This window comes from Meleagris gallopavo, chromosome 3 (assembly GCF_000146605.3).
Source record: "Meleagris gallopavo isolate NT-WF06-2002-E0010 breed Aviagen turkey brand Nicholas breeding stock chromosome 3, Turkey_5.1, whole genome shotgun sequence".
Classification (NCBI taxonomy): domain Eukaryota; kingdom Metazoa; phylum Chordata; class Aves; order Galliformes; family Phasianidae; genus Meleagris; species Meleagris gallopavo.
This window is the reverse complement of record NC_015013.2, coordinates 66,268,599-66,281,041: the sequence shown is the minus strand read 5'-3', so window position 1 is coordinate 66,281,041 and position 12,443 is coordinate 66,268,599. Positions and strand designations below refer to the sequence as shown.

General features: G+C 42.0%; 1 protein-coding gene across 2 annotated transcripts; it reads right to left on the bottom strand.

Annotated features, from left to right (window-relative positions):
- Nucleotides 1-7,627: 7,627 nt before the first annotated feature.
- Nucleotides 7,628-12,437, bottom strand: MRPL53 (mitochondrial ribosomal protein L53). 2 transcript variants are annotated; one of them, XM_010709072.3, is made up of 3 exons: nucleotides 11,996-12,129; nucleotides 10,140-10,252; nucleotides 7,628-8,483 (listed from the first exon to the last, which is right to left on the bottom strand). In XM_010709072.3, the coding sequence occupies exons 1-3, from the start codon at nucleotides 12,082-12,084 to the stop codon at nucleotides 8,359-8,361; spliced, it is 327 nt and encodes a 108-aa protein (XP_010707374.1). In that variant the 5' UTR covers nucleotides 12,085-12,129; the 3' UTR covers nucleotides 7,628-8,358. The 2 variants fall into 2 exon arrangements, with proteins under 2 accessions (XP_010707374.1, XP_019469669.1); XM_019614124.1 differs by lacking the exons at nucleotides 7,628-8,483; nucleotides 10,140-10,252 and adding an exon at nucleotides 10,259-11,066 and having other exon boundaries at nucleotides 11,996-12,437.
- Between the last annotated feature and the right edge of the window lie 6 nt (nucleotides 12,438-12,443).

Here is a 12,443-nt window from a genome sequence, read left to right as displayed (position 1 = left end):
CCGCAACCCCTGGGCACAGGGCCGCGGCCACTACTGAGGACGTCTCAGCCTTCACGCTTCTTTGGATAAAGAAGAAAAATCCACCCTGTGCCTCTCGCTGCAAATTGATCCAAAAGTGGCTGCCGGGATTTGGGCTGCAAGGAGGGTTTGGAATTCTGGGGCGCTGGATCCTAAACTGCACCATTTGTTATAAATCATAGTAATGGTGGTGTTATTTGTATGGATATTTCAGGTAGGACTGAGCATGGGGCACGGAGACAGCAAAAAATCACAGACTCAGGATATCCCTAGTTGGAAGAGACCCATTACAATCATCAAGTCCAATCATTCCTGGCTCCACACAGAGCCACCCAAAAATCAGACCATAAAGACTCAGCATTCCAAAACTGCTTATTGGCCGTTCCCATCAAGCCCCCAGATCCGCTTGCCATGTCACATCATAGCACACTACAGCAGTGTGGGGCTCACTGCAGATCCAGCATACCTGTTACCCACACGCAGCAATGGGCAGCAAACACAATTTATCTAAACACAGAATTTACACGTATGCTTATCACAGAATCATAGAATCACAGAATACCCTGAGTTGGAGGGGACCCATAAGGATCACTGAGTTCAACTCCTGGCTCCACACAGGACCACCCAAAATTCAAACCATGATTGTAGTACATAAGAAGAAAACAAAGCATTTGTGCAACCTCATGCTTTAGCCCAGGGAAAATGCGGATTTGATCTTAGTGCATCTGCAGTACCCTAATTCCCACTTCTGACAGGAAAGCACTGCAGTTGCCAATGCTGCAAACTGGCACCATCATGTAACATCCATGAAGTTATTTGCCCTGTGAGGCCAATCTTCTGTCAGATTCTGTCAGTGCACTGGGAGACCTACTGTCGTATTTTGTGAGAACGCTGCTATTTCTGAATCACAACAGAAATCCTGACTCCAATGTATCCCAAAGAGAGGTTTCCAGCAGCAGGACTATGCCAGTCATTGTCCCTTTAACCTTGCACCCAAACGGATGAAACTCAGAACCACCACCTCCTGACCAGCAAACTAAAATCTGAATCTGTGCCTGGTACCTGTGAGGGTTTGGTGGACTAGTGGTGGCTCCATGTTAGTGCCTTTGTGGAAGAGTTAGAGACTGAGGTGTCAAAAGCGGGTAAGACAGTGAAGTCTCTGTGCTGGTTCCAGAGATGGTGCTGTGAATTCGGGTCTTTGGTGCTTCCATTTGCACATAGCAGTGATGCAGTGCAGCAGAGCTAAATGAATCAGTTTAAAGGTTTAATACCTTCTAAAAAAGGTCAGATTTATCACACACTACACAATCAGCTCCTTTTTCAGCTGGGAAATTTTAAGCCCTTCTATTTAACTAACCTTCCCTACTGAGCTGCCTTTAATTACCTTCAGCTTCTCTAGCAAGATGTTTTCTTTTAATATGCAAACAATGCTGTAGCGTCTGTCATAAGGCAGCAACCCACATTGCTTTTTCATCATTAAGCAGCTACACTGAAACACAAGACTTTCAGCTTCCTTCCTTTTTGTCTTCGTGGGGTTTTTTGGTTGGTTGGCTGTGTGGTTGGTTGCTTTTTGTCTTATGCAAGAGTCATCAGAGTAAATTTTAAATTAGGCTGATGTTCACTAATTCATGTTAGCAGAAGCAAAATTCTGTCTGTCCTGCAATTCCTTTCAGAAAGGATGAATTAATCATCTTTCACTTAGGACTTAGGAAATATTTAGTCTTGTAAAACAGGGATGATTTCTAGAAATAGAAATCTTGGCTTTCATTCACCTCTGCTAGCAAAGAATTCCTGATCCACATTTCTGCAGCGCTGCCTGCAGATGGCTTATGATATGCAAACACACAGGTGTAAGTGCTGCTAATGCAACAGAAGATGTAAAATCCACTATTTCCATCTAGTGGTGAGACAGTATTCCTGGATCTGAAGCATACGGAGATCACCTATCTACCTGTATGGAAGGCTCCTGTATTTTTAATCCTCCCACAAGTCATTTGTTTTGATTTACTCTCCTTACAAAATGTTCAAGTCTAGGCATGTAAGTTCATATGCAGCATCAACAAGAAGAGAGAGTCTTATCTCTCTTTTCTGAAAAGTAGACTGTTAGGATTCCGTGACAACCTCTTTCAGTTCTTACCAAAATCGAGTGTTCTGCAAGTTAATCCAGTGATGTAGATTACTGACTGTGATACTGTCAGTGCCACATCTCAAAAATTCTTTGCAACAGGAGAGTGCTGAAATTTGTGGTATCTTAAGTAAATAAATTAACTAGAAGGACCAGAGATGTGTCCTTTTGGGTAAGGTACAAGTGGACCAGACTACCAAATATACTTTATTTTTTACTATTTACAATATTTACAATATTATATGTATATATATATACATTTCAAAGGTGATGGAAAGCAGCTCCTTATTTTGAGAGCCAAAATGAAATGGTTGAATATTCAGAGATGCTTGGGTCTCGGCCATCTGTCTCTGTAAATCCCAAAGCTCTATAAATTCTGCCTGGTTTAATGCTAAGATCAAGATCAGGTGTGTTTTGATGTAACATTCTCTTCTCTCTGCATATACTCAAACAGAAGCAGCAGATGTATACATTCACAACAAAAGAGTTCAATTCCTATGCCACATATTACTATTTCAGTGCTTACAGCTAAAGTTCTCTGAAAGCAGTTGTGTTCTTCTTCAGTGTTAGACTATATACATCATCCAAGAGAAAGAGAATCAAATTAACACTGAGAAGTGTAAAATTTTCCATGAATACTAGTGGCACGGAAGGCACGTAGCCAGAGTCAGAAGCAACCACAGTTAGGGCAGTTTGGGCCTGCCAGAGAGGATGTTTTTGCAAGGTAGTCAAGCCCTTACATCTTATAGGAGGGGAGGATATTATAGTTCTTATTACCAATTGTGAAGGAAAGGGCCAAGAGAAGAGTGCAGAGAGACCTTCGTTCTACTCCTTTGGGCATCATGCAGCAATGCTTCATCTGACATGAAGGCAGGAAGCTGTGGCTGGCACGGCTTGAGGTTTCTCTTCACATAGCCATTACTTTGGCTATTGCATGTATGCCAAGCCATATTATGACTCTGAAAGTCATAATACCTGCTGCTTGGGCAGGGCAGAGCACCACCTCTCTCATCTGCAACATATCACCGGTGAGGTTGCATAGGAGGTGCAACTTTTTCCCTAGACTTTTCCTCATTAAAATGCCCTTATGTTTAGCCTGGAAGGAATCCAATCTGATAGCACTGAGCTTTGCCAGACTGTGTAGAAGGCATCTTGCTTCCAGTGTACAGACATTTCACATATATATAAGCACCTTCCTATAGGTATCTTCTTCTAGACAAGTCTACCCTTAAGAAAGTCTTAAAAGATTGCCAGCACAGTCCAAATTTTACTCTTCATCCTACAGCAAGCTGTGAAAAAAAAATTAAACCACTGCATGAATAATAGTTACTCACCCCCAAGGCATGGATGAGAGAAATTGCATAGGTGGCACAGCTTTATTTCTGCTTCCTTGTTGTACAAGCGTGGTTTTCCCTTCCCAGCCATGTCATCAGGGGTAGACATGATGAAACGCATGCTGCAGTTGCATAGCTGGCATAGGTGAGCTTTCCTCCAGCTCAGAAGCTTGGGCAACACTCGGCCAGGGATTATGAAGCAACACATGAACCTACATGTTTTCATCTGTATGTCAATACAATCAAGATCTTCTAGTATAGGCATTGCATCACCTTTAAGCTAAATGAGCCGGACATAGTCTGTGTTTTATCAATGGGTTTTGTGCAATCCATCCCAGCTCCACGTCAAAACAAAGCCATTTACTTGCCAACACAGCTTCATCTAAGGGGCGCGGGCCTGCAGATTCCTTGCCTTGGATGTGGCCGTGGCTCTCAGTGACCACTGTTGGGGGTGGGCTGTATCTATCTTCAGTGCCAAGCCAATGGGAGCTCTGATGGCTGCTGATGCTGCAAGGTATTACTGTAATGCAATTAGCACGCTGTCAGCATCAGCGTGTGGTCTGCAGACCGTCATCAGCATGCTCAAAGCAAACTTAAAGAGAAATGCTTACAACAGTGGTAAAGTTTGGTGCTGTGATGGCTCATCACTGATACCCTGCTTAAGTGACAGAAGAGAGAGCACCAGAACCTGAAGTGACCAGAAGGATCAACTTCTGGCTTCATTCTCCTCATTTCAGATAAAAATGACCTGATACCAGTTCCAGTTCACCTCGTGGTGACTTCAGATTCAGAGCCTGCATCTGACTGGGAAAGCTTTGAAAAATCCTCTTTGTTCAGTAGCAGGATGTACCTTGAAGGGCGAACATCCACACATTCATATAAACAGTTCTCTTCAGAATTTCATAATTAGCATAGTCATTACAATACTGAAAAAGATTAGGATGGTTACAAATTGCCCATGGCTGTCCACAGTCCATAGTTTGAGCACTGAAAGGGGCATGGGTGTGAGATGCCCAGGGCACCAATTGTGAGGGCTAACATTTGCCAGGGGGTAATTCCAGCATCAGGTTCAGGAAGGATTTTCTCTTTCACTGACTGCAGAAGGAACTTAGGAAAAACACTTGGAAGCAAACGCTATTTTTTACTACTATCCTGCTCCAACTGCCAACATGCTAAGTTTGCCAAGTGTGTTAACTACGTGCCTTGTATCTAACAGATGTAAGAAAATCCTTGCCTCTCAAACAACTGTGCAGAATAGGAGGTGTTTTCCAATTTGCTTTTCTAGGCCTGAAAAGCCTCATTGTATTTGAGTTTACATCCTCAATTGCTTCTCAAGACATAATCTTACAGATCTAGACCAGAGAAAATCTATAAGGAGGTGAGAAATGTAATTGCCTCTTCCTGATTTTCTTTCTTACGCTTCTGCCATTAGATAGCTTCTGGTACTGTTTCTGTACTTTTTCTTGTATGTGCATACAGAGAAGTCTCACTTGGGGCTGAGCTGTACGAAGGAAGAAGTAACCATACAATTCATAAATCTGCCATTTCCAGAAGGGGTATGGGATACATTCAAGAAGAGGATTTTGAAGAGAAGTTCTCTAAAGTCCCATATACAAAAATAGACGTTAGAAGAAACAGATGAAAATAATCGTTGTTCCTTTTATTTTTGCAAGTGATTTCAACCCCACAGATTTACTAGTAATGAGAAGGCAGTTTAAGGAAGAACTGTGTCTGAGATGACAAATTCGCTGGCTTTGCATGCTGACCACACTATTTTTACAGACAAGCTGTTTCACTCCCTGCTGGAAAAGAGCCTAGGGGTCAGAAGAAAGAGAAGTAGTAACGGGGTGAGGAAGGAACACTCTGCTTTGCCTCCTGCCTGCTCTCTGATCGTTCTGTAGGAATTCTTAGTCTGAAGCATGAAAGTTTGTCCACCAAGGACTCAGCCTTTCCCAGGCTTTGCTCCTACTGACCAAGCATTCCCTTCACGAACAAGTCTGCCAGCCCCCTTTTCTAGCTGTTTTGCATTAAAAGAAATCTCTATTCATATGTAAGCATGTCCAGCTTCCCTCTCCCAGGGAAGCCCAATGCAGCCACTTTCATTGAAATGCCAGCTTGCAACACTGCCAATAAATAAAAGTGTTTAAAGCTGCACGGAGTCTCTGAGTTCATGTTAACTCTGCTTTCAAATACCACTGAAACTTAAAACAAGAAAATATGATCAAAACAGGTAACATAGGAACCCTTTTGTCTTCACACCTCCTAACACTGGACACAGCCGGTAGAATCTTGAGATTATCAGGTCAGTGTAAAGGTGACACTCTTAGAAAACAGAGAACAAAATGGCCCAGTCAAGTCTCAATATCTCTGAGCATAAAGAGTGAAGCTGAGGGGAAAAAAATAGAACAAGCAGCAGTCTACCAGGAGCAAAGCTTCTCTGAGAGAGTGGTCAAGTGCTAGAACAGGCTGCGCAGGGAGGTGGTGGAGTCACCATCCTTGGAGGTGTGCAAGAAATGTTTAGATGTTATACTGAGGGACATGGTTTAGTGGGAAATACTGCTGATAGGTGGACGGTTGGACTTAAGAGGTCTTTTCCAGCCTTGGTGATTCTATGATTCTATTCTGTGATTCTATGAAGATACTGCAGGTTCCTAGCAGACAGTAAGAAGGCTCAGAGATGACTGACTCAGGCCTCCCAGAGGGAAAAGACAAGAGCAGATAAGATCAAATAGTACAGGAAGGAAAGAGACTCTTAAGTCAGAAGAAGCAGCTGTTGTTATCTAAACAGCACATTCATGCGTTTTAGTACTATTTTCTCTATACATTGACAAGAGGGTATTTGTATGACAAACAGGTTTGAGATTATTCTAATAATTGTTTTAAATCTCCAGGTATTAAAGGTCTAGACATTTTGATGTCATCTGCTACCAGACATCCTGCTCATCCTACACAGTGTGGTGCTTCTATTTTAATCCTAGCATTTTAAAGACCTGCTCAAATTCTTTTTATGTTTAGGCAAGTGGCTACATTTTTGCTGAGGAATTATTATTAAGATTCGTGGGTCAGGGAATAACAACATGCTAAGTTGCTCATCCAACCCTTCTTTGTTTGGTACGATCAATCTTAATACCCTCTGTATCCACAACGCCTAGAGCCAATGAAACATCAGAGCAGCAGGTCACTGGGCACAGGATTCAGCTGCACAGGAGCAGAATCTGATACTGTATGAAGAGCTTACGGTTAAATTATCTAAATGCTCAAAGAATAAATTCATTTAAGATTATCTTCAATATACTTGAAAATTCCATTTGTACCCTTATCTACATGGTACAGGGAAAGGAATTTTCTACATATTAACATAATCATCATCAGAGGAGCACTCCCTTACCCAGAGTGCTCATTTTTATCACTTCGGTATCTTGCAGTCTTGAGAATGTCCATTTTTAGCTTTGTTTTTCTATCCTGTACATTTTTATGTTATATATTTCAATTATAGAGAATTATATTTTTAAGCATAAAATATACCATACTTGGTAATCACCATATACAGGGATGGGGCCACAGTGATAGGACAAGAGGTGACAGGCACAAGCTGACACCCAGGAAGTATGGTTTTTCTGGTAACAAAGCACTGGCACATGTTGCCCAAAGGCTGTGGAGTCTCTTCCTTGGAGATCTCAAAAAGCCTCCTGGACGTGGTCATGAGCACCATGCTCTAATTTCAACAGTGTGAGGAAGAAGCTGTGAAGACACACCTTGACAGCACCTTCAGGAAGGACAGTGTCCATTTATGAATCTTGGCAAAAGTAAAGTAACATTAGTTTTAGATACAGATTTTTGCCTTAAGTCTGTTGACAAATTCATGTTGGAAATATATGTACTAGAATTTTATAAAAATTCAAGCACCTGATTAACAATGTGTAAAATACCCCCCAATAGGACTGCACCTGCAATTTTTCAGAATTGAAATTTAATGACTTTCATTAAGAACTGAACTAGAACAGATGCACATGAAATACATGTGCAGTTGACACTTTCACCAGCACAGCCTGAGGACAGATCAGCCCTCCCAAACCCAAAGCGCTCTGCAATACAGGTGAGACACCTAAGCAAATAACAGGGTAGGACACAGGACTATAAACACCACATAAAGCTTTCCCTTTGATCTTTATGAACCATTTAATGAAATCTCCCAAATGCGAGTGACAAAACTATTTCAAAACTGAACTTCAAAGATAGCTCTTTTCTCCAATTATCAAAAACACTAGCTTATGTTTCCCTTTGAGCTAAATTTTGCTACTTTTATGCCCGATGAGTACCTCTACTGTGTGTTCACAATCCCATTACCTTATAATTTTAATTGCTGAGCTAAATTTACATTTGGCAAATATCACACTTTCTTGAATAACAGAGGAAGAAAATGGCAGGGACTTAGCAACAGACATAGTATAAATTGAGTATCTGAAAATCTACTCTCTATTTGCAGGCTGCTGTTTCTATGCTACATCAATGATGAATACTTTAAAATTCATTGGAAATAATCTCTAGAGACACCTGTCTTCTCTTTAGCACTTATTAATTTAATAACCACTGTGCAGTATTCATATTTATATGCAAAAATGTGACGTTAGTCCAACGTGCAGATAAGAGGCTGCTGCATTCACATATCTTAATCCATTTCGATCCTCTGCTGCCGTACAATTTGTTGATCCACTGTGCTTTCCTTTCAGGGAAGATGGTGAAGAACTTCAATAGTTGATTCTGCTCCACATTAAACTGGTCAGTTTTTGGCCACCTCCCAGAATTTGTTGCATTGGAGAAAATCTCTCTTTGCAGCCTCTTGTTATAACAGATGCAAAAGCAAGACAGTTGTTCTGTTCCTCAGGGATTCTTCTTGCTTTTCTGTTCTGCCTTAAGCTCTTTTGCATTACATCTGGACCCCAATGCTGTTAACATTTCAGCTGTTGTCAGGTTGGCTCCTTTCATTATCAATCGCTCTCCATCAGCTGGAAAGGAAAGAAATTTTAAGAACTTACAAATGTTTTAAGTCACATTTACTTGTGTGTGCAGTTCTGGCTTCCATTTATAAATCCAAATACCCTGCTCATCTTGTCTGATTAGAAAGTAGTCCACTTAGCAAGAAATCCTATTATGGAACAAACAAATATATTAAACTGCAACTATTAACATCTAATCTTCATTTCTGTACTGCATTATCCAAAAATAAGAAACATTTCTCAAGATATATGGACGGTAAGAGCATATCGTTGATAAGAATAGCTAACACTGTGCCATCAAAGTCATTTAACAGAAGGCACAGAAGGCACTGGTAGGCATAATTTCCACACATGGCCCAGAGTTTTAGCAACATGTCATATATGGTCCATTTAACTCACTTCTTTAGCCAAAATTAGTGAAATGGTTTACACAATCTGGTGGTTATAACATTCAAAAGTAGACAATACTTGGATTTGTAAATTCTTGGGGATAACAAAGCACTTTAAAACACAGAGGGAGCATTAGGAATTAAGGATGGTACTTCAGTTATTTTTTGATTTTTGCAAGACTTGCAAATATAAAAGATGTACTCAAACCCATTTAATGCAGTACCATGCATGGCATCTATGTTCCAATCACACTTGCCAACTGGAAGGACTGCAAACTCTTCCCTTGGAAAGTAATCAGCTCTTAGAATGAGGAGTTCTGAGCTGTAGCTCTTGGCATTAGTGAAATAAATTGTTTTGCTTTACACTGTGAAAAACACTAAGCTTTACTGCTTAAGTCTTAATACATCACAGATACAGTCAAGGATGGGAAAAGAAGAGGCATGAGAGAGGGAGAAACCTCTGTCAACACTGAAATAATTTGGCTTTCCTCAGCAAAACAAGTACATTCAGCACTCTCAACATTTCTACTGATTCATTAAATACAGAAAAGCTTAAAGAAAAGTGGTTAACAGGAAAAAATATAATGAAAACTTTAATGGGCTACGTGCCATACTGGGCCATTACAGCACAGCAGGAAAGAAGATACAGCCCGAGAAAAGGACAAAATCAGATTACAGCCATCTGTTCACAGCCTTGAATCTGGGCTGCTTCCAGAACTGATGAAATTTCCACTATCAGTTCCCTGCCTACTCACTGGGTTTCCAAAGGAAACTAAGAAATTTGCTGTACATCAGTTGACCTCATTCTCTAAGTCCGTCTGTACATGTATGGTCTTATATGAACAGTTCCTGACAGCTACATAGCAAGTTATTCACTTGCATAAAGAACTACAAGTATTAAACTCTGTCTCAAGACAGATGTCTCCACCATAGAAAACAAACAAACAAACAAACAAAAAAATACAGAATATGAACAGATTGTCACATCAAAGGAGAGCTACACTTATTTTCCTGGAACTGACCTTGACTGCAAGGTTACACAAGTAAACCAATGCTAAAGTGGACTCAACTCTATACAAGTTAGATCTGGTAAAGACTTGTATATGTATGTGTTAGTGTTAGTGATTTCCTTTTTCTCTCCAAGCTGGGCAACATCCAGGTGTGGAAGAGAATTAAAAAAGAAAATAAATTAATCACAGCAAAAATTATCAGAGGAGACACTGTAAAACCACAAACCTGGAAGGACTTTTTGTGAAGATTAAAAATGAACTCTTACCAAACATAACATCTACAAGTGGTTCAGATCCGTCATGTCTCACATCTGCAGACACTTCACAGTTCCTGTTAGTGGCTTGGATTCTTTTATGGTTTATACATTGGAGAAATGTTCTGAAAATATATTTTAAAATACACTGAGTGCACCGCATTTAGAAATTACAGTAAATGTACAACATGCATCAAAAACATATTTGAATAGTTTGACATTGCTGGTTGACAAAAGTATAAACAGAATAGGATTTATATTCAATAATGTCAGACATGCACGTCTTAGCAGGCAGCAATCCAGATGATTACTTACATACTAGTGGACTTCTTATATGCTAATATGTAAAAAGTATACCAAAGAATTTTGGAAAATTTCAGTGCATACACTTTCTGAATTTCTCTGATGAGGTAATAAGAGTCAGCAAGGCAACTTACATTTTTCTTTATACACTGCTTGCTTACCACTGTTTTATTGTTTGAGTTTGAGACAGCATTTATTTATACATCTTCAGTACATCTTCTGTAGATATGTGAAAAACATACCATCCAGCTCACATTCTGGCAGTTTAAAGACATTTCAAGCTAAGTTGTGATAATAGTGCATTTCAAAAGTAGACATGTCTGTAAATCTATTGCAGAATGGCACTTTACAATCCTCTGGTGCAGAGCTTACATCCCTCAAGAAGCATAATCACTTAGATTTCCTCAACAGACAATTACCAAGAATATTGACTCCCACTATCACCACTTGGATGAGGAACTGCAGCTTCTCAGTTGTGGGCTCAGCAGCTCTAAGAGGTACATCTCCAGGGACTGCTGGTAAAGGCAGATGCTGATGCTTATACAGAATACTTCAAGCCAGAAGGGCACCATAAGGATCACCGAGTCCAACTCCTGGTTCCACACACAAAAGTTTACATGGAGACACTGAGGTCCTCTACAAAACAAACACATCCTCCTCAGTATAAAAAAAGAGAGGGCTCTCCTGGAAAGAGTCCAGTGGAGGGCTATGAAGATGGTAAAAGGGCCTGGAGTACCTCTCTTATCAAGGCTGAGCGACCTGGGTCTGTTCAGCCTTGAGAAAAGACTGAGAGGAGATCTGATCTCAGAGGAGATCTGAGTGTCTGTAAATATCTTAAGTGTAGGAGTCAAAGGAACATGGCCAACCTCTTTTCAGTGGTCTGTGGGGACAGGACAAGGGGAAATGGCCATAAACTGAAGCACAGAAAGCTCCACATCAATATGTGAAAGAACTTATTCACAGTACAGGAGGTTGTGGACTGGAGATATTCAAGACCTGCTTGGATGCCTACCTGTGCAGCCTGCTGTAGGGAGCCTGCTCTGCAAGAGGGTTGGACTCGATGATTTCTGGAGGTCCCTTCCAGCCCCTACAACTCTGTGATTCTGTGATCGTGGTGACAGTTACCAGGAAAGCCCTTTAGACAAATGCACTGTCTTCTCCACCACCCCAGAATATTGCGGTTCTGTCTGGACTGGACTTAAGATGAAGCCTGATAAATACGAGCCTCCAAAGATTAAGATCACGGCAGCAGAGCAGCTGTAGAAGTCTAAGAAGGTCAGACTCCTCAAAGGGCGTGCAGAAGGCGCTGCCACCTGCCCGGCATTGCGGGCCTCACTACTTTTGCCTCATGCAGCAGCAGCGCTGCGTTGGCTGTCAGGGCAGCAGCCAGGCACTGCTCCGCGGCCTTCATAGAACCACAGCGGGGTTCGGGTCGGAAGGGACCCTAAAGGTCATGTGGCTCTAAGCCCCTCATGCCGGCGGTAACACGCGGCACCGAGTCCCGCTTCAGGCCGAGCACCGCTCGGCTCGCAGCCCGAGGGCTGGGACACGCCGAAACCCCTCACCTGGTGCTCTCCACGTTGGACTCGAAGGGACAGAAGCGGACTACGATACTCTTCACGGGCCGCAGCACCACACGGATCCGGGACGCCATTTTCCTTCCGCTCCAGCACTACGAGTCCCGGCAGCCCCTCGCAGCGGCGGGCAGGCACTGGCGGCCGCGTGCCTCGGAGCCGCCTGGGAAATGGAGTCCGCGGGGGACGGCGGCCATGTTCTCGGCGCCGGGCTGGGGTTCCAGCGTTTGTAACGTGCTGCTGCTAAACAGCGTTTGGTTTTACGTGTTCCAGATAGCAGCCGGCTGCTTTGCCTCTGTGCAGTTATGCTTTGATTGTGGTTGCGTTTGTTCTGGTAATATTCCTTGTTTGGAACTTCTCGATTGGAGTTGGTGTCTTAGTAACATCGCTATCATACCTGTGATCCTCTGAGGATACTGAAAAGAGAAAAAGGGGGAAA